The 27,058-nt window shown below is 31.4% G+C and overlaps 1 protein-coding gene across 1 annotated transcript in view; it reads right to left on the reverse strand.

Moving 5' to 3' along the window:
- Positions 1–584: 584 nt before the first annotated feature.
- Positions 585–27,058, reverse strand: part of LOC111642250 (heat shock 70 kDa protein 4-like) — a 44,938-nt gene continuing 18,464 nt past the window's right edge. Inside the window, exons 2-18 of the mRNA XM_023388565.1 lie at positions 20,564–20,762; positions 11,314–11,436; positions 10,109–10,208; positions 9,907–10,034; positions 9,587–9,831; positions 9,434–9,510; positions 9,207–9,358; positions 7,459–7,562; positions 7,251–7,384; positions 6,884–7,179; positions 6,758–6,814; positions 2,412–2,534; positions 2,216–2,341; positions 2,041–2,148; positions 1,801–1,962; positions 1,608–1,727; positions 585–1,421 (exon numbers count right to left, since the gene is read on the reverse strand). Of these exons, the coding sequence (XP_023244333.1) occupies positions 1,233–1,421; positions 1,608–1,727; positions 1,801–1,962; positions 2,041–2,148; positions 2,216–2,341; positions 2,412–2,534; positions 6,758–6,814; positions 6,884–7,179; positions 7,251–7,384; positions 7,459–7,562; positions 9,207–9,358; positions 9,434–9,510; positions 9,587–9,831; positions 9,907–10,034; positions 10,109–10,208; positions 11,314–11,436; positions 20,564–20,762 (2,443 nt within the window). The 3' untranslated portion in view covers positions 585–1,232. The remainder of the gene's footprint in view (positions 1,422–1,607; positions 1,728–1,800; positions 1,963–2,040; positions 2,149–2,215; positions 2,342–2,411; positions 2,535–6,757; positions 6,815–6,883; positions 7,180–7,250; positions 7,385–7,458; positions 7,563–9,206; positions 9,359–9,433; positions 9,511–9,586; positions 9,832–9,906; positions 10,035–10,108; positions 10,209–11,313; positions 11,437–20,563; positions 20,763–27,058) is intronic.

The raw sequence follows: 27,058 nt of genomic DNA on the forward strand, positions 1-27,058 counted from the left end.
TTTTACGCGTAAAGCGAAATGGACACTCGTGTGTATAATACGATATGCCGCGAAAGTAAAAAAGTCGAAGCGATGTCGATAAAAATGTTAACATTAGCGCAGAGCCCAAACGTTTAGGACTCGAAAGTTGGTACACGGGGTACGTCACGAGAATGTACATCAAGAAGAGATTTTTCGAAATTCCCCGCGGGGAGAGAGATATCTCTTTGGACCGCGTGCGTTTAGATTGTAAGGTATTACAGCAGCGGAAAGACGACGAAACCGCAATTTTTAGCTTACCCTTTCCGTATCCGGTCTCTGGCCACCCGGGTTTCCAACCCGCCGACGCGGACGATTTAATTAAGAAGGTAATGCGGAAGGTTCGGAGTTTACCGGCGAAGACGCACCACGATTTACATCGGTATTTGTATACCACCACGGCTGATGTTTTCTTTCCCGATCCTCCGTAACGAGGCCTACTCTAATCTCGTCTTGGGAACGGCGGCCCGACCCCGGCGAATTGTCGAATTTCGATACCGATAACCGAAAGATGGCCACTACGTAGAAGTGGAATTGGTGGACGGAAGGGAAGGAAAGGACGAAGGTTAACGGTAATTTCTTTTAATTTGTCTACTATTTGGTGACGAGTTACATCTTCGTGGAATCTACTTCCATAACCCAGTTTTTGTTCTCTACAGTTTCTGTTTCGGGTGGATGCGAAACGGCGTCTCCGTCGCCAACTCTTCTGCCGGTCCCCGGATTCCCGGCGTCTGCCGGCCCTCCGGAGAGCGGTGCGGCTTTATACATTATATATAGAATTATTCGAATTTCTACAACTGCGCTTTGTGGTCGACTTCCGAAGAAAACTTAAAAAAATTCGGTGTTAGCCAACGAACGGGTTACGACAGCGACGGAAACAACGGAAATGATTAGAAAAAACGTTAACAAATAAATAAGATGCGTACGAAACGAGTCGTCGTCTTCCCAAAAGTTAAAAAGTGCGTCCGGAATCCAGTTAACTTCTTTGGACCCGACCGGAGCCACGAAAAAAACCTGGACAATTCCATTTTCTAGAACTTTTTTTTTTCGTAAGAGTGAATATTTAGCAAAACATGACGTTCGAAGCCGAAAAACGGTAATACTGCCGAGAAGGAATGCGCACGAGTTACAAAGCCCAATTGAACAATTCGTCCCCGCTATGGACAGCTTTTTTTTGTAAATTCTTTAAATTTTTTACATACTACGGTTTTAAATTAAATTGTCTGTTCCGTCTCCATTTTGTCTTGGCCCTCCGGTTGCTGCCGCTGGCAACCCGCTTCCGATCCGTTCTGTTGGCCGGCCGTCTGCTGCGCGTTCTGTCCCTCCTTCGCCTCCTTTTCCGGCGGCGGCTCCATTTTGGGTTTCGGTGTGTTCAGGATGGGTTTGACGGTGTTCTCGAAAATCTGCAAGACAAAATCTCGGCGTCAAAGGCGTCGCCTCCTATCGACTTTTATTTTCCTCGAAAATGTTCGAGTGAGAATTTAACAAATAACCATAGAAAAAGTACCGCCTCTAAGATTAAAATTAATTTTCGAATTTAAACGCCAGTAATCCTTTCGAATATAATTATACAAGACAAATGTTTTTACCTCCTTTTCTTGCCAAAATTGAGAAACTATAACCGGTGGAGTCTGATGTAACGGCAGTTGCGATAGGCAGTTCACTTGCTGATCCAGCCATTTCTGTTTCTCCTCGATGGCTTTTTGAACCTGTCGTTTACAAATTTGTTTTAAAATAAAAATTGGTCCTTGACGTTTCGCGTAAAAGTGAAAAACTTATTACCTTTTCCATGTCTTTGCTATCGATGTGACTGTACTGTTCGTCTTTGGCCGCGTGCATGGCCACCACCTTCCTGGCTCTTTGTAGAGACCTTCCGAATTCTTCGATGGCCAGAGGCCTTTCTTCGTATTCTCTACATCTAAAGACGACCGGATCTCCGTGTTTCTAAGAAAATAAAAAGTTTTAAATTCCCGTCGATTTGCAACTTGGGAGAAAAACCCAGCTTTGGGAGTTAATACTTACTTTTAGTTCGGATAATTTTTCCACGTAGACGCTCTTCTGTTGTTCCTCGCCTTCTTCGTACAGCCAGTTCTCGGTGTTCTCTAGTAAGTTCATGAATATCTCCCTGTCCTGAAAGGGAAAAGGATTGGAACGTGTTCCGGAAACAAACACATGGAAACAAATTATAATTACTTACTTGATCTGAAATAAATCTGCTAAGCCTGTCGGAAAGTTGACCCCTGACGTCGTAGACGTATTCCTCCACGGCATTTTTAGCATCCGCTCTCTCCTTTTCCATTTTGTCTTGCATGATCATTTTTAACTAATAATGCGATACCGAGCTTAAGTTCATTTATAGTTTAAAATTTTATGAGTAACAAAATGCAACACACCTCTTTCTCTACCAGATAATTTAGTTCGGTGGTCGAAAGCTGAGGTACTTTTGCGTCTATTGGAAGATCTATCGATTTCACTTTCTTTGATTTCTTCTGTAAGGCATTTTCTTTATCTTCGTCCTGTAAGTATATTGCAACGTGCTACTATACTAAATATCTTATTATTTCATGAAAACTGAAGACACGGAGCTTTTAAATTCTATTTCAAAACCTAGTTCAAAATTCTAACGTATTGACAAACTACTTCAGCCAAATATAAAAAGTAATAATCTGAATTAAGTAAGTTGCATTCAATTTTTAAGCACTTACAAAATTTGTAGCAATTTTTCACTTTCACCAATAACTTAGCTTTAAATTCATTATTAAGAACTTGAATTTATTTGGATTCATTTCGGAATTTAAACGCCAGTAATTACAAAACTTTTCTTGCCAAAATTGAGAAACCAAACCCAGGGAGAGTCTGATGTAACCAGTTGCCTGCATTAAAACTTAGTTTTAATGCAAGTAACTGATTGAATGTTGAATGACAAAAAATTTAACAGACGTCTGGATCAAAATCAATGATATTACCAACCCTTAAGCATTAATTTAATCCTAATACTGCTTATTTTAGTTATTTCTATTCTCAATACATCCATAAAACTGATTTTTATTAAAATTATGCTTAAAAATTTAGAATATAGAATTTTTGACGTTGATTATCTGGAGCCACTTAGACTAAGTTTGGAGGAGCATCCAATTACATTAAAGTGTTAAGGTATGGAAAATCACAAACTGAAGCAAACGTTCGAGATTTAGTGGTAAATTTGTCTGTAAAAATGGTTATTGCAATGATTCAATTATTACCGTTAACTCAGACTACAATTAAAACTATGAAAGAATAAAAATATCTTATAAAATTGCAAACTGGAAAAGTGCTTCTCTGCACCAAATGAAAATAATAGATGGTAAAATGCATATCATATTCAAAACACTTTTTTCTAATGTTGGTTGTGATTCTTATTGGTAGTTAAACGAGATAATTGGCCAATTATTTTTGTAATTATTTACTATCAATTAACATTTTCCTTATATGATAAAACTTGTCAAAAATGGAAATCTACCTTAATGGAATAAAAATTCTTTGAAAATGCGATTTTATATCTTAAATTTTACTGTAAGCTGAAAACTTTTCAGACGTGAAAACTGGAGAAATTTTTGGATACAAAGAATATAACGAAAATAGTGAAAACACAAGATTCCACCTGTAGACAAACAAGTGAAAATTGCCTCTAGGTATGACAATTACTGTAGAATACAGCAAACTATTTTGAGTTATTTCAAACTTTGTCAGAGAAACAAAGGTCACGTATCATGAGAACACAGACAGTCTTTGTTATAACTAACTGGGGACAGAATTGAATGCTTTTAAGAGTAAACAAATTTGAGAGTCAAACTCTAAATTAAACAATGAGATAATTTATTGAAAACTGAAAATAAGATAAAACATGTTGCTATTTTTCTTCTAATTGACTAGAACAGTTACTAACTAACTAGTATCAAATATGCAAGAACAAATCCATTAACACTGTTGATAATCAGAGAGACTGAAGTTAATTTAATGATTAATTAGACTACTAACATTTTTCAAGAAGTCACATCACAAAATTTCAATAGACCTTTTCTTGCAGGCTATTAGAGTACAGTGTCTCTGTTGGAAAAAACTTCCACCAGAACAGATAGGATTTTACTAATGTAAATGTGATTATCCTCTCTACAATATAATAGACTCTACAACAATTATGCTAGATATCATTAAGATAATATTTCATCAAGTGGAAACATGTTTTGATAGTTCACAAGATTCTTGTAATCAAATACATATAAAATATTTCTATCACATTGGCTGTATCAATTTACAATTCAAAGTATAGTACACTAGATAATAGTTTGTTTTCTTACTTAGCATTTATCTAAAATTTACAATTTAAAAACTGTTTTACTAGAAAAAAGCTTTTCTATTCTCAATGAACAAATTAACACTTACTCTGCTACGAATGTAATATTACGTTTCGTGAAAACTTTGGTAAAATGCGAAAAACATAATATTACATTGTTCTATATATCAAGTTATTTCTAGCTCTAAAACGTAGCATTATGTTTTCGGCAGTGAAAATATGATTTCTTTGTATATTTTAGTGTGTCTGTTAATAAATAGTGGGCACTATTTATTCAGAAATTTGAAATTTAAGCGATTTTGAACAACCACGATCGTCGCCTGATTCGAAGTTTCTTTGCCCATTTTGCAAGCGAGTACCGAGTCATTTTATTTATTATATATGAGTTAAGTTTAGATATGGTGCATTAACGCACTAAGAATAGTTTGAATTCATTAATAAAAGAATCAACAAATATAGTGCCGATTATATTGATTTATCTAATGAAAATGTCGCGATTATAATTTAGGCCTAACTGAGATAAAAAAAAAAAAAAAAATAGAAATAAGCCATGTAATTTCGATATTATTTTAAACCTGTATAGTTTATATGATATTACATAATTTATATACTTTTTAGATATCATCAATACAAAAGTCAAATTCCAAAATTTCTGATAGTGCTAATGCCATCTTACGTACCATACATTTGCTGAATCGACTCAATTATGAAAAACAGCTACGGTCAGATATAAGTCTACTAATAATATTGATACAATACATTATTATTTTGAATAAATTCATCGATGTACTACATATTTCATGCATAAAAATACAAATTTTATAGCTATATTGCAGTTTTTAATTTTTTTTTATTGTATTTTTTATCTCTAAAACATGTCAGAATAACATTAAAGTAAAATACATAAAAACAAAGCGCACACTCATCAAAACTGCACAATGTACAGATAAATGTTCATAATATCAGACACTCTTTTTACTTTTTACCTAGCTTTAGTCAATCGTTTTTTAGTTTTATAAGAAAATATTGTAAAATTGCTGAAATCAGTCAGCAGACAGGTAAGGAACTAGGTCAACTGGACCAGCAGGGTAAGTGTTAAATAAAATACCACTAAATTGGTTTAGTATACAAATATTCACGATATCTCTCTCTTCTTTTTTAGTTTACGGAAAAAATAAAGTAGTTTAATTTTCTCTACTTTTTATCCAACAAATCTTTGTGCTGTTAACCACTCCGCAGTGATCTATGGATATACTCGTCAAGGGCGATCAAGTGGCACTGGAGAATGACGTCTATATCCGAAAAATTTTGCAGATATTGCCAAAAAGTAGCCAAAAATTATCGTGAAAAAAATTCACAAAGGAATTATGTGACAATAAAGAAAGATTTTTTGTTACTAAACGTAACTGTTTAAAAAATTTTTCCCCGAAACAAAAACAACGTGTGAAAAAATTCTTTAAAAATTTTCCACATTTATTCTCCACTACATTGTGATAATGCCGTATCTGACTAGCCCTATCTACAAAGGTTAAACATTTGCTTTATCAATCTCAAGTAAGCATTTTAAAATTGTGTTGAACTATTCACGTAGTTGATGGTTTATTCAAATCAAGCATTTTCCAAAGCTATATATTCATCAATCTTTAAAAACATACTCAAGAGCACTTTGTTCAAACTTGTCGTTCTTTAAGAAGTTAAAATCCTGATATGTGTAATTTCAAAAATGTTTAAATAACCACTAAAAGCCTTTAAAAACTTTTTGTCATAACAAATAGAAATTAACAAAGGTTTGCTGACATTTTCAGTCATTGAATATTTTGATTAATAAATTAGTCAAAAATTTGAATAAAAATTTATGCAGAATATTGGAAAATATGCTTCCAAATTATTCTTCCTAATTTTTTAAAACCAGTTAATAATTTCTCTGCCTTTTTATTCTAAGTTTATTAAAAGCATGTAAGTTATACTCTCAAAAGCATTTTACAAATATGATATGGATTTGATTAATGTTTCACAGTGCAACTTGCTATCATGTTTTAAACAGTACTAGAAGCAAATGTGCATCTGATTTGTTCTGTGTTTGCTGTTATTCACAATCAAAAACAAAGAACACATTCTCTCCTTTTCCATTCTCACAAAATATATGTCAACAATATGTTCACAGATTAAGGTGTAAACCTAATGCCATAGAAAGTTTGGATATGAATCTGATACGGACCACCCGAACAATCATAGTAGGGTCCCGAGTATTGTTATACATACCTCATCCACATTGGCCAAACTTATTACAGACTGGGCCCATCTGTAATGGTTTGGCCAGTGTGGATGAAAATTGTGATTGGTAATATAGCCTTAATGTGCCGATGCCTTGCTTTTATTTATGAATTAACACAAAATCAAACATACCTTGTCACCTTTTTCGTTACATGGTTGTTGATTTGTATTTTCACTTTCCGGACTGGCCTAAGAAAAATATTAACTTGTTATTTTATGCAAATTTAAATTCTTCAAACAAAAGATAAAAATAATCACATTTTGATTTGGAACTTGGTCCACGTGATTTACTTCTGGTTCGGAAGCATCGGCAGTGTTCGTAGACTGCTTTACGGCATCGTCGACCTCCATGGCTTCGTCAGGTTTTTGTTTGACACAATTCTGATTTAATTGATTCTTATCGTTCTGCTCATTTTCTTCAATTTTCTCTATCTTTTCTAACATGGAGGCAGAGAAAACAGAAAATATTCCATGCAAATTAACTCTAACCTTCACTTTGACCTTTGTGCTTTCTCCTTCAGACGTCGGAGAGATATTCTTTATGGTGAAATAACCTAAGAAACATTAAATGGATTTCTTCAGGATTAAGTAAGACAAGAGGCACCAAGTTCAAAAAAAGACTTACCAATGTGTCTTTCGGGAAACGGAATGCTTGCATTATCCAAATATCGTGCTTCAAGAGTAAATGGTTCCTTACGGTAGAAGGTTAGTAATTTTACAAATGGAACTTGATGAAAACGAGGAAATACTTCCATTTCTCTGCAATAAGATTCATTATAACAGACATAACAGAAAGAGTAAGAAATTAACTTAATTAGAACTATAGTAATTACCCTTCTTCGCCTTTATCAGCAGACCAAAGTAGTTTTATTGCGTAAGGCTGCACGTCAGCAATAGCAAAATCCCTTACTTTGAAAGTGGGAGATAGCATGGCACACTGAAAATACAAACACAAATTTCATAATATTCAGTGGTTAACAGAAATAGGAAAGAAAAATTTTTTAAACTTTCAGTTATAATTTGTATATGGACAAATTATGTATAAAATTTTCCACAAGCCAACAATTCTAGTTTTATCATAAATGTTAACTTAAAATTACTGGGGGGGGAACTGAAAACATCTAAAAGAACCATTCTGTTAAAATTATTTCAAATGTGATAATTTTTTAAAATCTTATTTTAAAACCTTTTATTTGAATATCATGTTTAAAAATGCAAATAGTTCTATGATAAATAGTACAAAACTATAGTGTAAAACTTATCACACAAACATACTTGATTTGTACAATGGAGTGGATAGCATTTCAGGCTATTTACCCCTCTTCAGTCCTTTTTTGTACAATTGTTAATACAGTCGACCCCCTATAATGCAGTAGATACGTTCTGCTTTATAAGAATTTCGCGTTGTAGGAATCCTTAAATACATGAGCCAATCACAGCCCAACACGTGTGAAGTTTACGGACTACGGCTGTTTGAAAGGTTTTCTTCCATAAAATTAATTGGTTCTAGACTAATTTGACTCAACATTTCCAAAACATAATTTTTTGGGAATAATCCATATAAACTATGCTATAAACAAAGAAAATTGTAGGATTACTTACCGAGCGTGCACCGTTCGACGACGCCATTGCTTAAGCTTGTTTTCGTCACGGAGCAGCGCATCGAATGGCGGGCGTAAGTTTCCTGATAAGTTATTTTTCTGCGAAAAATTTGCTGAACTTCGGAGACATCATTAATATAAATATAATTTTTATGGCCGTTAAATAATAAGTGGTTTTTAGTAGGTCCGCTGCTCGTTTAAACTGAATGGTTTGTGCAATATCTGCTATTGGTCTAGACTTAACCAATCCTGTCGCAACACGAGTCGGTGATGACTTTTTACTGTATTTTACGAGTCTTTTAGCTTGTTTATATGAATATGGTCACAATTTTTTCGCCATTATATACGAATCTGCATTATATGAACCTGTTTTATAGGGGGTCTACTGTATTGAAATATTTACAAAATGGTATTTTAGTTGGTTTTATTTTTTTTTATGGTTTGTGTTTTTTCTAATTTCTTAGCAAGTTTTAAATTTTTAACTTTTACAGTTTTATCGCTTTCACTTGGCGTTTTAAAAAAATACATTGCTATTCCAGTAGTCACATGTAAACATTTCAGTATTTATAACTGTACAAAAAAAAAAGGAGTAAAGATGGGCAAATAGCCCAAAATGCATATCCATGCAACTGTACAACAGTATTTCAGTCATCGGGTTCTACATACCAATTTTGTGCTTTTTCCCCAAAGAAAATAGAAAGAACAGGAAGCAATCAAGTAGTACAGAACGATTTCAGTGAGTTTAGAGTATAAATTCTGTACATCAAATTCAATCTTAGTGCCCAAGAAGGGAAACTGGATAATTTTAAATTTATCATTTCTCTGTACCTTATAAATTATACTTACTAAATTAAAATGAATTTTTTATCCTATAACTTAAATTTATTATATATAATTTTCAGCCTATATAAATTTCATTTATTTGAAATGTTTCTTTTACAAAATTAAAAGAATTCTTATAGAATTCATTATATAATTACCTGCAATGCACAACCCCGAGCAACAGCTTCATCTTGATTTAATGTAGTTCTTGGTTCGATACCAAACACCAACTGAACCAATCTCTTGATTGCAGGAATTCTTGTAGAACCGCCAACAATTTCCACAGCTTCAATATCATTTTTTTCTAATCCTTTAGTAAGAAAACACAATTTTTAAAAAATCGTATAAAAATAAAACTTACGTAATTAAATTATTCAAAGCTTACTCGTTTCCATCAGAATATTTCTCATTGCAACTTCAACTCTATTTAATAAATCAGCACAGATCTCTTCCAATTTGTTTCTGAAAAGAAGAAAAAAAAAAACACTAACTAAATACTGAACATTTTATTTAAATTAAAAATTATATAAATACACACCTGCCCATTTTACCCATTACATCTTTATCCTCCATGAAACATTCAATATTAAGTGGCAATTCATTGGGATTTGCACTAAGCTGTTTTTTCAGTTTTTCACTTTCCGTCAACAGCCGAATAACAGCTCTGCGGTTGGAGAGAACATCCAATCTATACTTTGTCCGGAATTCTTCGGAAAAATAACGCACTATGGCATTGTCAAAATCTCTACCGCCAACATTTGTATCCGATATACAAGCTAAGACCTATAAATTTTACACACACAATTTTATGATGTATTAATATATATTGACTATAAAAATCAAATTAAACATACATACCTTTAATTTCCCTTTACTGAATGCACAAGCAGAAATCTGAAGTGCCGAATGACCCATATCTACAAATATGATATTTTTTGGTTTATCTTCTGGAAGATCTTGCTTATAAAAACCATATGTCAATGCCACTGTAAATTTCAAAGCGTTACATTGAGTTTATTCCTCCAAAAGGATTTTGATTTGCAATTAAAAGTTAACTTACCAGCCGATGTTTCATTCATCAACCTAAGTACATTCAATCCAGCAATCTGACATGCATCTAACAAGGCTCTTCTTTCAACATCAGTGAAAAATGAAGGAACCTGTAAAAAATTTACAATTAAAGTAATTCTAACAAAGAAACAAGCTGTAGCTAAAATTCTTTTCCAACAAAATTTTTAAAATATTTGCATCATTCTTTATAATTTTCCACTGAGATCTTTACTCTCAGAACATCCAATTGAGAAAACTTAAATAATTTAACAGAACCTGCAGCTGTATATCATATATCATAGAATCTCTATATATCAAGGAGGAAATTTGACTCTGAATAAAGAGAATTTAAAAAACATCTACAAATACATCTAATAGGAAATTATTAGAAAACACATTACTGCACCATTAGACCAAGTGCATTTTTCCAATTGACTATATTTAATTGTCAAAATCAGATTAACATCTAATTAAAAAATAATAATAGTCACAATAGCAAAATAAGTTCAAAAATAAAAAAAATACAAGTGACTAACAATTTATTTTCTTCCAACAATTTCAAAACAGTAAACATCAGCAAACAAAGCAAATCAATTCGTTCAAGAAAACATTTCTGTTATTATTGACAAGTAAGACATTTGCAAACACAATTATCAAAATAAACAGTGTAGATATTATATCAAACAATATAGCACTTCCAATTGTTATGAGAAGTATTAAAAAAGCAAACACACACTAAAAATTAAATTTGTATATTTTCTTTCAAGTTATGAATTCATACTGAATGCTACTGTAAATCTATTTGTAAAATAAACATATCAAAATATTTTGGTGTTTATGAAACAATGTTACATATCTGAAAATCTAAGACCAATAATATTAAACTGAGTTGATGGATTATATAGTATGATACAGATCATACAAACAAACATCAATCCAGCCATCCTAGCAAAAACAGATTGCACGTAATCAAGAGTAAAAAAGCAGAACAATCAACCAACTTAAATCACATTAGCTACAGTTCCAAAAGGATTATATAATTTTGGGCTAATGAGTGTAGGAATGTTAGATTGTGTGTGTATTTTAAGATAAAATTTGAAATACATGTTTATTCTTAAACTTTTAAGGTAAATTTATCTAGACCGAGTGTTTACAGAAAGAACAGTACAAATATAGTGTATTAAAAAAAAAAAATAGAAAAAAACATTTCCTTACAGAAATAACACAATCGTTGACTTTTATTTTCAATGCTGCCTCTGCTATTTCTTTCAGTTTGGTGAAAAGCATTGCAGTTATCTGTTGAACCGTAAAGGTTGTGTCCTCTTGTAAATATTTAACCTGCAACAAAAAACAACCATTAATTTAACTAATATAATAAACATCAAGATTTTATTATAATTTATTAATTAAATACAAAAAACATTTCAAGTTTTAGAATTATTAGACTTAAAAAAAATTTTAGTTTTTATTAAACAATTTAGTGTTTCTAATGTTATACAGAAGTTCTGTGGATTTAAAGTAACAACAAAACTACATTATAAAGGTCACTATTGCAAAATTAAGTCAGAATATTTCAACAAACTTTGAAAAATAAAAACATAATACAGGTAACCACGTATAACATGGCACTTGTATAGCACGGATTCACTCTAACATGGTTCGGGAATTGGGTAAAACCCTCGTACAATATGAAATGTAATAAAGGATGCGTTCTTTTATACCTCCGCGTGAGCATTCTAATTGTTTTCGTGGCTACTTTGAATGATCTTCTAACAAATAATCCATTTAATACTTAAATTTTACAATTGGAACACTTCTTTTACCTCTAAAAGCTCATTTTAGAATTATAGATTCCTCCATCACGATACTATCGATAGTGCAAGTGCCGCCATCTTTCTTTCACCGTTGTTCCTAAGTGCCTACAAGCAGCAGCGCACTCCCGTTGCAGAGCGATTGCTATTAACAAACACACCCAAAAACTTACCAGTTGATGATGCTCATGCTGAGATCATCATATAGGATGAATAATCCTCTAGTAAAATATTTACTTAAATAATAAATAAGTATTTTACCTATGAAAAAAAAATGAATAATAAATCTGATTTAAATAAGGATTTAACAGCATGTTTTTTAATTTGAAACCTAACCCCCCCTTTTCGCACTAGTTCTTTGTTTTGTATAACACAGATTCGCATAACATGGCAATTTTTTTTGGAACGTAGCTCCGTGTTATACGGGGGTTACCTGTAGTTTTAAAAAATAATTGCTTACTTAAGTTATAAAACAATTTATACTTAATTAATGTATTTTACATAATTTATATGTTTTAGTGAAACTAAAAATTGTTTATGTAATTTATCTTTCTATATTCAACACCAGAGACCACATTAAGTAAAAGCTTATTAAAAATCATTGTTTGTTTCAAAACCATACAAAAAACTTCACTCTTAGAGTTTTAAATATTTTTAGCTATTGTTTGCATGATTTACAAAAATACATATATAAAATTCATACTAATACAAATGCCACCAGATTAAACAATGTTTTTAATATGCTGGATTGCAGATTCAAGTAACATTTTAGTTAAAAATATTTGTCTAATTTTAACAAAAATTATTGTAGAGACAGCCACAGCCACTTATGCATTACATATTCAACATGCATACCCTCATAATCCAAAAATAATATAGACTGAGCAGCAGACAAAAGAAGACTACAAACTGTCCATTCAGCAAATTTCTCCACATCTTCATATCCAGACATCTTTACTTCAGACACTCGTGCCTATTCTAGCACACTTCCTCAAAATTCTCTTTGAACACCTTATATTCTTTCAGATACTCATCCACTCGTTCCAACAAGACTTTCTTCGCCTTCCCCTATCACACTTCCCCTGTATACTCTCTCTTCACATTTCTTTTATTCTCTCAATGTGGTCTAACCATCGTAGAACAATTTTTCCACTTTTCAACCACACTCCTCTGGAACTTACTCATTTCTGATAGTCTCTCCTCGTCATACACACACTCTTCTCAAATACCTATCTCATATGCAGTAATGCTGTAAAGTACTTATGGATTTTTATATGACACGGAACTATGTGGCAGAAAGGTGTTTGGGACTATCACCGAACTTTATGACTTAACCTAACTGGTACTTAAGGCAGGTTCACGGTTAGTATGCCAGGCCTGGGCTTATGCATGCACCATAAATAACTATGTACAAAGTCAGTATGAACAAGGAATCTTAGAAACTATAATCCTATCCGTCACCTCAATAATAGGAACTTTTTTTCCTTCATCCTATTTCCTTCTAATCACTATTCTGACTTGCTTCCAATCTCACTCTGGAACTAACCTCGATCTTTCTCTGGAATTCACCTCACTCTATCCCTGTCTGGGGATCACCTTGCTTGTCTTCTCTGCTTGTGCTTGTTTTATACTCTGAGGTAATGTCACAATTATCTCTGGAACCACTCCCATCATTTAAATACTTTTAACAATAAATTTGCATGTCATTTCCTGGGCAGCCTAGTTTCCAACATTAAATCCTTTTACAATTATTCTTTTACATTATTCTTTTTATTACATATTTGGGATACTTATTTTATCAAGGTTTAGCAAGTTCTTTACTTTGTGCGTGTGGGGTGTTTCCCCCTTCTTTCTGTGAAACTTCTTTCAAACTTCCGCCGGGAGCACAAGTGTGCCTTAGTTTCCCTACAGCGCTTTGTCTAGTCAGTGAGTTTGTTTTTCCTTCATCTCTTTTTCTTTTTCGTTACTAAGGTGAGTGGTGAGGGAACCTTCATCCTAACTAAGCATAAACCCCAAACAAAATAGAATAAAAAGCAAAATAAAAATTAAATAATAATACAGCTCAAATTCAGTTCCTTACACCGCTACTATTGGCACTCTTCTGCCACACCCAAGTTTCACTACCATACATAAACACTGAAGCAACAACACACCCCCATATAGTCATTTGTACACATTTGGACATCTTTTTATCCCATGCAAATTTGCTCATTGCACCCATCACCTATGCTCCAGCATTCACCTTCTGGTGATTTCACCATCTATCCTTTCATTCCTATCTATCAAGCTTCCCAAATATACAATCTCATTTGCTTGTTCCAGTTGTTCACTACCCAACTCAATCATATAATCTGTGTGTTTGAATGCAGAGATAAGATTAATCATTTCAGTTTTACTCACTATCCAGCATGTATTCCTTACATGCCTCTTCAAGATTAGACACAAGTGTCTAGAGCAAACATGCAAAATCAACAAAATCAAACTTTTATATTTTTATTTCATACTCCAGTGATTACTAGAAACCGGTGCCAATCTACTCCAATTGTATTACTGTACGACAAATTTTTTTTATTAATAGCAATGGATTTAAATAATAATCAGTATAGTTATTTAAATCCATTGCATTTAAAAAAAAATAAAATTTGCTTTATATTCAAAAATGAAGGCGAGATTTGAAAACAAAATTGACCTCAATTTTCAGGTTTACAAAAACAAATTAGTCTTCATTTGAAAAGTTGATTTCAATATTTCTACTTAAAAACATCCTTAGTAAATATTTACTCAAGCTGTTACAGATGGAGTGAATGAAATTTAAATAACAATTTTAGTTTAAAATCTGATTTTCTAAAATTATTTCAGTAATACTGTTAAAAATAATTTCAATTATTCTTCTGAAAATCTTTGTTAATTAATGAAAACAAAACTACAATTCTCAGTAAATTTACCTATGAAAACATAGCTAAGCATACTTGGTAATTATATTTTTTTAAGTTTGAAAGCAAAAACAATCTGATGAATTGTTTTTATAAATTTATATGAAACAGTCCAGGATTGACTATTTAAATGAAAATTCTAAACATGCATTTTAATAACCAAACTATTTTATAATTATTATTCAGACTATATATTCTGTAATGGTTTATTTACTAATTTAATGCATGTACAGTGTTGTAGGTAACTTTGGAAAAAAAAAAATGCTACTTCTTAACAGACAGACAAATAAAGCAAGTAAAATATATTTTAAGTTTTTAAATAATTCTAATTTTTAATAATATACAAACAACCTGATAATTAAATTAATTATTCAACAAATGGCCTATTCTTGTCGGGCTACATTAAGGCAAATTATGGAATTAATAAATTTGGATAAAGGTGGGCAATTAAACCATAGTCTTGTGACCAGTATGGTTATACCTAAATTGACTAACTGGTCTGAAAATGAAGATTGGATGGAGATCTGACTGGGTAGTATAATTTGTAAGTCATCCGCACATTAAGCTTAAGTTGCAAGGTTGGAGTCCCACTCTGTGCCGACATTTTCTTCCAGAATAATCTAAATTAAGCCACCTACTTTTAGCCAAATTACTTAATTGGCCTTAGTTTAGCACAATAAGAATCCAGTGTTTTTTAAAAGTAGCATTTGATCTAATAGCATTGCATTGATGATGTAATGGAAATTAAGATAAAAAGGCATTTTAAAACATGGTTCAGCATTTTCCAACTTGTATAGGTACTTCCAGGAAGTATGCAGGGAAAGTTTCATAACTGCTATCAACCATAAAGTTACACCAGTAATTTTTTTTCTAGTTAAAAAAATTTATACAAGAGTCTAGAAGCAGTTAACTTTAAAAGAAAAATATTTTAAGTCTTCTGTAACTTCTAATTTATTTTTTATATTGCTAAACTTTATTAGTAGAATTAGTACAATAATACTTTAAATTGCAAATTTAAAGTACTATTACACTAATCTTTATTTAAATTTCTTTAAATAAAAAAGAAAAAAAATTAGATGAACTGTTAAAAACTATTTGACAGTAAAAAGTTTGCATTTTTGGACATTCAAAAAGTTCCTGCAGATGATTTCTATTTTCAGGGAAGGTGTATGGGACTGAAAGGTTAAGAACTATTGACAGTTGATGTTATAGGACAAAGTCAACTTATACCAGTATAATAGCAGTATTTGATATTACTGTTTGTAAATTTCAATAATTTCTAATAAGTTAACCTTTCAACAGTGGGATAGTCAGGTATGGTGCTATCCCAGGGGAGCCACCAGTTTTTGCCTCCGGGACAAATTGGAAAGAAAACTTTTTCACAGGCTGAACCAGAGGCTGCCCTAAGATTTTGAGATGGTGCAAGATCTCACTGTGGTGTCACCCCGTAGAAATTAAATTATACAGAGAGATTACAGATACAGTCGACCCCCATATAATTACGGTCCCTATAAAACTACTAAAAAATATACGTATTTTGGAAATGTTGAGTCGGATTAGTGTAGAATCGATTAATTTTATGGAAGAAAACCTTTCAATCAGCCGTAGTCCGTAAACTTCACACATGTCGGGCTGTGATTGGAATGACTTGTAAGAAATCGGATTCCTAATAAATTGGAACGTATCTATATCTTATAGGGGGGGGTCGACTGTACATTTTTCACATTATCATGTTTTATCAGCATTCTACGCTGTACTTACGAGATTTGTAATGGAGGGTTAACTCTAAGCATGCAGTGAATTGTTGACCTTTGTTTTTTTAGGAGTTAGAATTTTCATCAAGCTATTTGGACTTCAGTAGCTAATATTGAAAGATTAATCGTGGGCTGCATAAATTCATTAGACGGGCCGGATCCGGCCCATGGGCCATATGTTGGCCATGCCTGTGCTATCCCAATGTAGTGGAGAATAAACGTGGGAAATTTTTGAAGTATTTTTCCACACGTTTTTTTTCTCATTACCATTTCAGAAAAACATTTTGTAAACAGTTATGTCTAGTAAAGAAAAGTCTTTTTTTATTGTTACATAATTCATTTTTATGCAAATTTTTTTTTTGGTGGTAGTTTTCGGTGATACCCCAAAAGAATTTAATGAACGAATTTTATCCATCCCTCCTCACTGCCACACGATTGCCCTGGACGGATATATCTGTCCCTCACTGTCGAGTGCTAACTTGAGATTAGGATCCAGAGAATTTTTTCATCTGATTGTGTACACTTTCTTTTGCATTTTCAAGGAAATGAGAATTATTATTGCCAAGGTCAAAATCGGTATTGCATGGAATTATGCTCATGCTTGTGAGACAAAATAAAATTTTTAACTGATGTTTTGCACCTAAAGTAATAACCTTATTCTTAAACAAATTGACCAATCAAATTTAGTACTTTTAATTAAAAGTCATCAGTTTTAAATTGTTAGCTGTTTATTTTTTTAATTCATTGTTTTTATAAAACGTCACTAAACGATTGTATAAATAATCAGGCTATAACTCAGCTAATTTAATAATTAAATTATGTAACTTGCTACTAGAGGTAGACGTTAGGTGAGTAGACATTTAGAACCATCAGTGGAAAAAAAATTATTTTCTTCCAGATGGTTCTAAATTATTTAATAAATTAAAAATTATAATTATTAATTAAGAGATGGCACCTAACATCTACCTCTAGTAGCAAATTACTTATTAATTATTAAATTAGCAGAGTTATAGCCCAATTATTTAGGCGATCATTTGGTGATGTTTCTATATACATATTAGGCTTTGCAATGTTTGTTATACTTTTATAAAACAAAATATTACAAATTTACTTCTTATATTCATAGTTTTTGAAACATGAATGTAATGAGAATCATTTAGAGAGACCTGCTAAGTTTTAAGTTAACACAATAAGAGGTTTCAAGCAAAATAAAAATTAGAAATATTTGCTATTTAACAGGTTGCTGCATGTTGCAAATGAAATAAAATAATAAAATTTATTTCTGTTTCCCTAAAAAATCTATTATAATTTAATTTAATTAAATTAAGCTCTTCCATAATCACACTTCTTGCCAACAACATAAAAGTTTATCTATTCCATTAAAAAAGTTTGAATTCCCCAAAGGTGTTTTTAAACCACTTCATACCAAAGAAAATATTCAGCAATGAAGTAGTCTAAATCAGTGACTCGTGAGTCTTCTAATAGTTGTAGAAATGCCAAGGATATTTAGCTGGTGGTTGCATAACTGTTTATTACATTAACAATAATAACGATAAACAGTAGAATGCCAATTATCCGAACCACCACGCTCATTCCTTCATTTATGCAAAAGTGAGAAATGCACACAATGTCACAATTGCAAATTCTAATGTAAGAAGTTCATTTTCATGCATTTTTCACTCTTCTTGCATTTACATAAATGCAGCCTTACAGCAAAGACTTGAATATATGCCATTCTCAGGTGAAACCAAAACTAAGGAATTTCTGGTTTTGTTTTTGAATGCATCAGATCTGAATTGGTTAACTAAAATTAGCAAAAGGGGTCATTGTCCTTTGCTATATCTGTATATTTTGATCTGTTCTTTACTCAGTCTCTTTATTTTTTGTAGAACATAACTGTAGGCTAATAAATGCTAATTGGTCAGCCAGTTTGGTAATTAAATGTGGGAGACATTTATTACAAGATATATGGCATGTGTCTCTTAAAAAAATTAAGAGAGAGGAAAAAGTCTATATATATCTACCTTTCTTTCTAATGAGTTATCTTCTTAAATTTTGCAAATTAAAATTTTTTCTAATTAATAATTTTAACCAATTAAAAAGTTTCCAGAGTTGCAAAATTATTAAAGCTTAAAACAAGACATTTCATTAAATAAAAAATCCAAAAATGCCTAACTTTTCTGATGAACACACAACAACGTAATAGAACAAAAAAATACATAGGGTTTATAGGAATAAATCTCATTTTGATTTCTAAACTTCAAGTAATCTAATGTTTGCAAATTATTAATATACATGTAAAAATTGGAAATGTATTAAAATTAAATAGTAAACAACTGATATACTATTCCAGAACAGACATTTGGATAGCTGAGATTACAGAGGTATTTGCTTCCTACTCCTTGAGACTCAAGTTTGAGTCAAGAACCACAAAAATTTTGGTTCTTGACTTAAACTTCAATTATATCAAGGATATTTCATATCTCATCTCTCACCATCCAGACATACGCAATACTGGCCTAACCAAACACGAGTTGGCAAATGTGGCCAAGCAGTAGGATATCATGTCTATTGCCTGATAATTTGTTTCTTGCACAATTTTTCATGAATTTATTGGAGGATGTGTACAATATTCATCTGCATTTATGATTTCACATGATTTTAAGAATGCATAATACCAACTGCATACTACTAAACTGCACTATAATCTTTGAGTGAGGACCGATACATATTTCAGTGTATCACTGTTATCAAGCATTGAATGATGTCAAACTATTCACTTTTCATCATACAAAAATGTTGTGTGTAAGAGTAGAAGTTTACACTTTGCATTCTGTTAAGTCTAAGGAAAGAATTCAATACTTTTAATTCGTGCATATTGTTCTTTTCTATTAATTCAGCAGTACCTATTTTTCAATGGATGCTAAATGCTGGGAAACATATAATGTAACCCTAGGTTTTCTCTGCAACGTCTCTTACAGTTTGCTATACATCACATTCAAGAAATGACTATTTCAAAGTTAACTACAGCATATTTTGATTGGTTACATGGGCCATTTCTCCAAATTGAAATTTTGTGAACTAGCACCACATTATCCATTCACTAGTTGTATCTTCCGAAAATGCCTTAATGTTGAAGTGCTTCCATTGCATTGTGTCCAAGTTTAAAAATTCATAATGAAATTGTCCTGAAAATTTAATTCTAATTTTGTTGTTCTTAAGTTTACATATAAATTCAATTATTAAAAACCAATGGGATCGGTATAAATATTAACACACTAAAAATAAATTTTTTAGTTAAAAACAAGTAAAATTATACTCTTTCTATTTCTGATTTCGAGGATTCTATGAGCCAAAAAATGACAAATAAATGGCAAGGAACAATCATTATTTTATTAATACGATCCAAATGCATTTCGCCATCAGGCCTCTAAACGCTGCTGGTACATATTGCTCTCTTAAAAAGCACTTAAAATAATTTCTATCCATCAACAATCTGTCCATTTGATGCTTCAAATCCTCTATCCCCATCTTTAAATTTACAATGTATAAATATAAATCATTTTTCGTTTTTTGGCTCATAGAATCCTCGAAGTTGAAAATAGAAAAAGTGTAATTTTACTTGTTTTTAACTAAAAATTTATTTTTAGCGTGTTCTTAAGTTTGTTGTTATATAATTTTAAATTAATTTTAATGAGAATATAAACAGTTCATTAAGTACAGATTAAGATTTTAAGTTACATAACTAGTGGCATTTGTTTTTTTTTTTTTATGAATTAAAATTAAGAAAATAGTGTGCAAATTTGCCATTTTGTATGCAGAAACCTGATACTAAATCTACAGTTTATAAGAGTAAATTTAATTGCCTTTTCAAAGACAGTAATAAAACTTTTTCTACCAAAGCAGTAGTATGCATGTATGAAAATATATTAACAAAACTACAAAGTTACTTTAAAAAGTTTCTTACCTTAATTCCAATATCGCCATTGGGAAGTTCAATCACTTGATATGGTAGATATGTTATTTCAGTCTGTACTGCTGGGTCCCTGAATTTTCTACCAATTAACCTCTTGAATCCAAAGACTGTATTTTTGGGATTTGTCACCTGTTTGCTCTTAGCTGAAACACCCAAATCACGATTTTTCTCGCCAAAGCCAACATAGGACCTAATTTTAAATAGAGTAATGAGTTTGATATAAATGTATGAACTATGTGGCAGAAAGGTGTTTGGGACTATCACCGAACTTTATGACTTAACCTAACTGGTACTTAAGGCAGGTTCACGGTTAGTATGCCAGGCCTGGGCTTATGCATGCACCATAAATAACTATGTACAAAGTCAGTATGAACAAGGAATCTTAGAAACTATAATCCTATCCGTCACCTCAATAATAGGAACTTTTTTTCCTTCATCCTATTTCCTTCTAATCACTATTCTGACTTGCTTCCAATCTCACTCTGGAACTAACCTCGATCTTTCTCTGGAATTCACCTCACTCTATCCCTGTCTGGGGATCACCTTGCTTGTCTTCTCTGCTTGTGCTTGTTTTATACTCTGAGGTAATGTCACAATTATCTCTGGAACCACTCCCATCATTTAAATACTTTTAACAATAAATTTGCATGTCATTTCCTGGGCAGCCTAGTTTCCAACATTAAATCCTTTTACAATTATTCTTTTACATTATTCTTTTTATTACATATTTGGGATACTTATTTTATCAAGGTTTAGCAAGTTCTTTACTTTGTGCGTGTGGGGTGTTTCCCCCTTCTTTCTGTGAAACTTCTTTCAAACTTCCGCCGGGAGCACAAGTGTGCCTTAGTTTCCCTACAGCGCTTTGTCTAGTCAGTGAGTTTGTTTTTCCTTCATCTCTTTTTCTTTTTCGTTACTAAGGTGAGTGGTGAGGGAACCTTCATCCTAACTAAGCATAAACCCCAAACAAAATAGAATAAAAAGCAAAATAAAAATTAAATAATAATACAGCTCAAATTCAGTTCCTTACACCGCTACTATTGGCACTCTTCTGCCACACCCAAGTTTCACTACCATACATAAACACTGAAGCAACAACACACCCCCATATAGTCATTTGTACACATTTGGACATCTTTTTATCCCATGCAAATTTGCTCATTGCACCCATCACCTATGCTCCAGCATTCACCTTCTGGTGATTTCACCATCTATCCTTTCATTCCTATCTATCAAGCTTCCCAAATATACAATCTCATTTGCTTGTTCCAGTTGTTCACTACCCAACTCAATCATATAATCTGTGTGTTTGAATGCAGAGATAAGATTAATCATTTCAGTTTTACTCACTATCCAGCATGTATTCCTTACATGCCTCTTCAAGATTAGACACAAGTGTCTAGAGCAAACATGCAAAATCAACAAAATCAAACTTTTATATTTTTATTTCATACTCCAGTGATTACTAGAAACCGGTGCCAATCTACTCCAATTGTATTACTGTACGACAAATTTTTTTTTATTAATAGCAATGGATTTAAATAATAATCAGTATAGTTATTTAAATCCATTGCATTTAAAAAAAAATAAAATTTGCTTTATATTCAAAAATGAAGGCGAGATTTGAAAACAAAATTGACCTCAATTTTCAGGTTTACAAAAACAAATTAGTCTTCATTTGAAAAGTTGATTTCAATATTTCTACTTAAAAACATCCTTAGTAAATATTTACTCAAGCTGTTACAGATGGAGTGAATGAAATTTAAATAACAATTTTAGTTTAAAATCTGATTTTCTAAAATTATTTCAGTAATACTGTTAAAAATAATTTCAATTATTCTTCTGAAAATCTTTGTTAATTAATGAAAACAAAACTACAATTCTCAGTAAATTTACCTATGAAAACATAGCNTTAGCTATAATGTAATTATCTTAATCTTCACTATCGTTACTTTTTGCCCAGCGAAGCGGGTCCTTGCAGCTAGATTCTAGATTACTTAGAAAAACAGTCTTTTATATATAAAAAAAACTATATTACACACAAATAAAAACCCAGCAAAGCGGGTCCTTGCAGCTAGTATGTATATATATATATATATTTTCTTAAGGGGCGGCAATTTGTCTTTTTGTCCAGGGTGACGTAACCGCTAGAGCGGGCCCTGGATGTATGCTTATTAAATCCTGGATAATTCGTATGTCTTGAGAAACAAACAGAGAAAAAAAAGTTTATTCAAGCAATGTAAACTAATTATATAAAATTATCAGCTTTGGACTTTTTACTTAAAGAAAGATGTGTTAAACAGATGGTTTACTAATTAGAAAGTTCAATATTAACCCTTCAAAATTTAAATGTAATGAGGCTTCTCGGCAATTTGTAAGGAGTAAAAATGTATGAAAAAAAAAAAAATGCAACAATCTCTTGAAGTATGTCCTACGACATGTTCAATAGTAAAGCAGAATCGTTTTACATACAAGAAAATGAAATTTATTCCAAGCTATTCTCTTCGGATCTATTCTTCAAAACTTGAAAATTAGAACACAAAGCCTATGATATTTCAGCAAATGATTTGAAACTGAAAATTATTTCATTTTACCCTTTACAAGATATTATAATGCACATATTCTGAAAAATTCCACATCTTTAAATTCCTCAAAAATGTTCAAGGTTCTTATAATTTCTGTATATAAATAAATTCATTTTATATCACTAGAAATAAACCACTGTTGGATTTTAAAGGCCATTTTCACTTCTTTAATTAATTTATCATCAATACAAACTACTGTTTTTGATGGCCTTTTGTTATCCTATGCCAAAATGCATTCTTGAGAATATTATATATAATCACATCTATACACACTGTAAACTATATGACTTACTTCTGACTCCAAACCAAAACAGTGCTCAGTTCAATATATCTTCACTAACGTTTTCGAACTTAGTTCTTCTTCAGGTAAATAAAAGAAAACGGGCAGAACTGATGTTATTCGAACATATCTTTTTCAAATGCATGAGCATGCGCAAATTAAGACGACGATTGCATGGATTTCCTTAGAATACTGCTTTTCAGAATTCGTTTGAAAAAGATATGTTCAAATAACATCAATTCTGCCTGTTTTCTTTTATTTACCTGAAGAAGAACTAAGTTCGAAAATGTTAGTGAAGATATATTGAACTAAGCACTGTTTTGGTTTGGAGTCAGAAGTCATTATATATATAATTTTTTATATACTGTTTATTAAAAAAAAAAAAAAATCACACCTTTAAAAATCCAACAATGAAATTTACTAAGTAATAACATTTTCAATCTGCTTCACTGACCATCTTCAGTTACAATAGAGTGTGAATACAAAAATTTTAAAAACGATAACAAGAATTCTAAAATAAATAAAAAATAAAAAGTAAAATAAACTAATAAATATCCTTTAATAAAATATTAAATTTCATAAAAAGATCGCCTTGCGGTAGACAAGCTGTCTGCATCTCTATGGTTAATTCAAGTGGATTTTTTGTGCACTTTAAAAATGTCTAGGACTATACTGTAGTTCTAATGCATCATTCTTAATAATGATGATGTGTTTAGACAAGCCATAAATGACAACCATCTGCACACACTTGAGAAATGCTATGGGCAGTCCCACATCACCAATTCTTTGTGAACTGGTAGTGTGACAATTAGAAAATCATTTTACCCAAATTCCAACACTTCATTATCTTATATGCAAGATATGTTGATGACACTTCATCTTGTGGCAGAGAAAATCAAACCTGCAGCAGTTTTTAAAAGTACTCAATGATAACCGCTACGAATAACTCCTACAATTAGACCAGGAGAGTGAAACAACAGTAATACATTTCCATCTCCTGCAAATATAGTGAAATTTGGACCAAGATATACAGGAAAACAAGTTTTCAACCTATTTTAATTTCACATAAGTGCTGATCCCCAGGACATCAAATTCACAGCCTTTAGATCATTGATAAGAAGGGCATATATACATTGTACCAGAATATGATACACAATAATGGAGCTGAATTACATCTTAAAGACCACAGAGCAATAGGGTTATCTGATAGAAATAATACAGAAATTGATCACAACCTTTCAAACACCAAAATGTCAGACTACGTCGTTAGACCAAAAACAAAGAATGATTTTAAATTATATCCCATCTTTAAGAAAGCAGCCAGACTTAATAATGTTACAGTTGTATATCAACACAACCGATGATCTTCAGAATTTTAAGGAATGATAAGAAACAATATAACCATAATTTGACCGCGGGGATTTACTCCATCCCACTTCAAATCAAAACTGGTCTACGTGAGTGCCACTATGCGTAATTTACAACAACCCAAAGGACATAAATATACAATTGATAAAAATTTTGATAATGCTGGCAGCTTACTTGCAACATCAGGACATACAAGTACAATGGGAGCAGGCATCCATCATCAAACCCACATCTAATATACACACCGAGATATCTAAAAAAATTGGAAATTTTAAAGTGCATAAAAAAATCTGGTTGTATCAACCGTAGAGATGCGGACAGTTTTTGTACCACATGGCGGTCCTTTTATGAAATTTAATTTTATTAAAAAGGACATTTATTCATTTATTTTTACTTTTTATTTTATTTCCGTAGTTATTTTATTAATCTCAACTATGATTTCTGTTATTTATTTATTTTAGAATTTTTGTTATATATATATTTTTTAAATATTCACGTTCTATAAATAAATAATTACCTAAAACCAGCAATAATTCTCTTCAAAACAAATGTTTTCTTCCATTTTTAATGGTCATCATCAGGTTTCCATGAATTGGAATGCTTGTAAGAGAATGCCTATTCCAAAAATTTAAAAATTTCACATTCTATTCCATCATAACTGGAAAAGGCCAGTGAAGATGATTGAAAACATTATTTAGTAAACCTCACTGCTGGATTCTTTAAAGGTTTGATTTTTTGTAATCTATCTATCCAGTTGATACAATATATATGGATATACTATTTATAATAATTTTTCACTTTGAATCTCTCTCTCCAAATGATTGCAAGAAATGAATTAACTCAAAAGGCAGATAATGCTCACTTCTAGCAGTCACCAAGCTATTTTTTACATTTCAATTATCAATACATTAAAAATATTCATCAATAGATAAAAACAGCCATGCAACAATCAGTTTTATAACAAGTAGGAAATCTTTGAGGATCTTAACAAGAGAAATTACAGATGAAACTTTTCATTTATACTTCAAATTATGAACAAGTTTTCAGATTTTTTCATATAATAAGTAATTTTATTAAATTTTGATGTATTCCACTATAATTAAAAATTACACTAAATCTGTATTTTAATCATTGAGAATATGAACATCTTCATATTAACTTTCAAAATGCTTTTGAGCTACTAATTCCATTACTATAAAGATTATTTTTTCCTTCACCACAAAGGAAAAAATAATCAAAAATAAACCATATCTGACTTACAGGTATCCCTTTTTAATGTGGGATTTGATTAATGCACGAAATTAATTGTGGCAATCCCTTTATATACACGGCAGAAGTTTTAATTTACATTGTTTTATTGGCTGTCTTTACTTAACAAATAATGTAGTTTGATTAACACAATTTTGATATACATGATAGGATTGAAGGATTAATTAACTGCATTAATCAAGGAATACCCTATATTCAAAAAGTTTCCAGAAAATATAAATAAAAAAGACAACAAATTGAATTTAGCACTTATTTTACAACGTATGTTCAATTTAATGTCTGGTTGGTTGGTATACCAACCAACCAACCAGTTATACACAATTTTCCATGATATCACCACTATTTGTAGCTCTTTGGTAGAAATCAGTGCTCTTTGCTTCTAGCCACTGCACTACAAAACATTTCAATCTAGCAACTACGGTGAACACCTTTAAATGTCTCTCTTAATTTGGGAATAAGAAGTCTGATTAGGTTAAACCAATACCTGATGTGACTATAAACTTGTTGAATTGTTATATCAGTTAATTATAAATATAGCATTCCATTTAGAAATATTAACCACTTTCTGGAAACTTCTTGAACACCCCACCAAAATTAGCTACAGTATTTACATACTAACATCAATTTCAATAAATGGATGCATTAATTTAAAAAAAACTAATCAATATTGTAGCAAACTTATGGCACTATGTTAACATCATAAAATAAAATTATAGATTTAACCATTAACTGTTCAGTGAACGCTTATTACAATAAAATTTTGAAGCAGAGTTTAAACTTATTATTATGGAGATAAAAATATAATACAATCAAAACAAAAAATAAGATTGTTTACAAAATGATTTCCATTAATGACAACTGTCATATAAAAGAACTATAGTTCCAGTATACGAATAAATGAAATGTTAGTTCTTGAAAACAGAAAAAGTCAAGTAACTAAAAAATCTTGTCTTGATATCACATTAAAAGCTGTGGGTACTACTCATC

This window comes from Centruroides sculpturatus, unplaced genomic scaffold (genome assembly GCF_000671375.1).
Source record: "Centruroides sculpturatus isolate CEXI.00-Female unplaced genomic scaffold, Cexi_2.0 scaffold130, whole genome shotgun sequence".
NCBI classification, from domain to species: Eukaryota; Metazoa; Arthropoda; class Arachnida; order Scorpiones; family Buthidae; genus Centruroides; species Centruroides sculpturatus.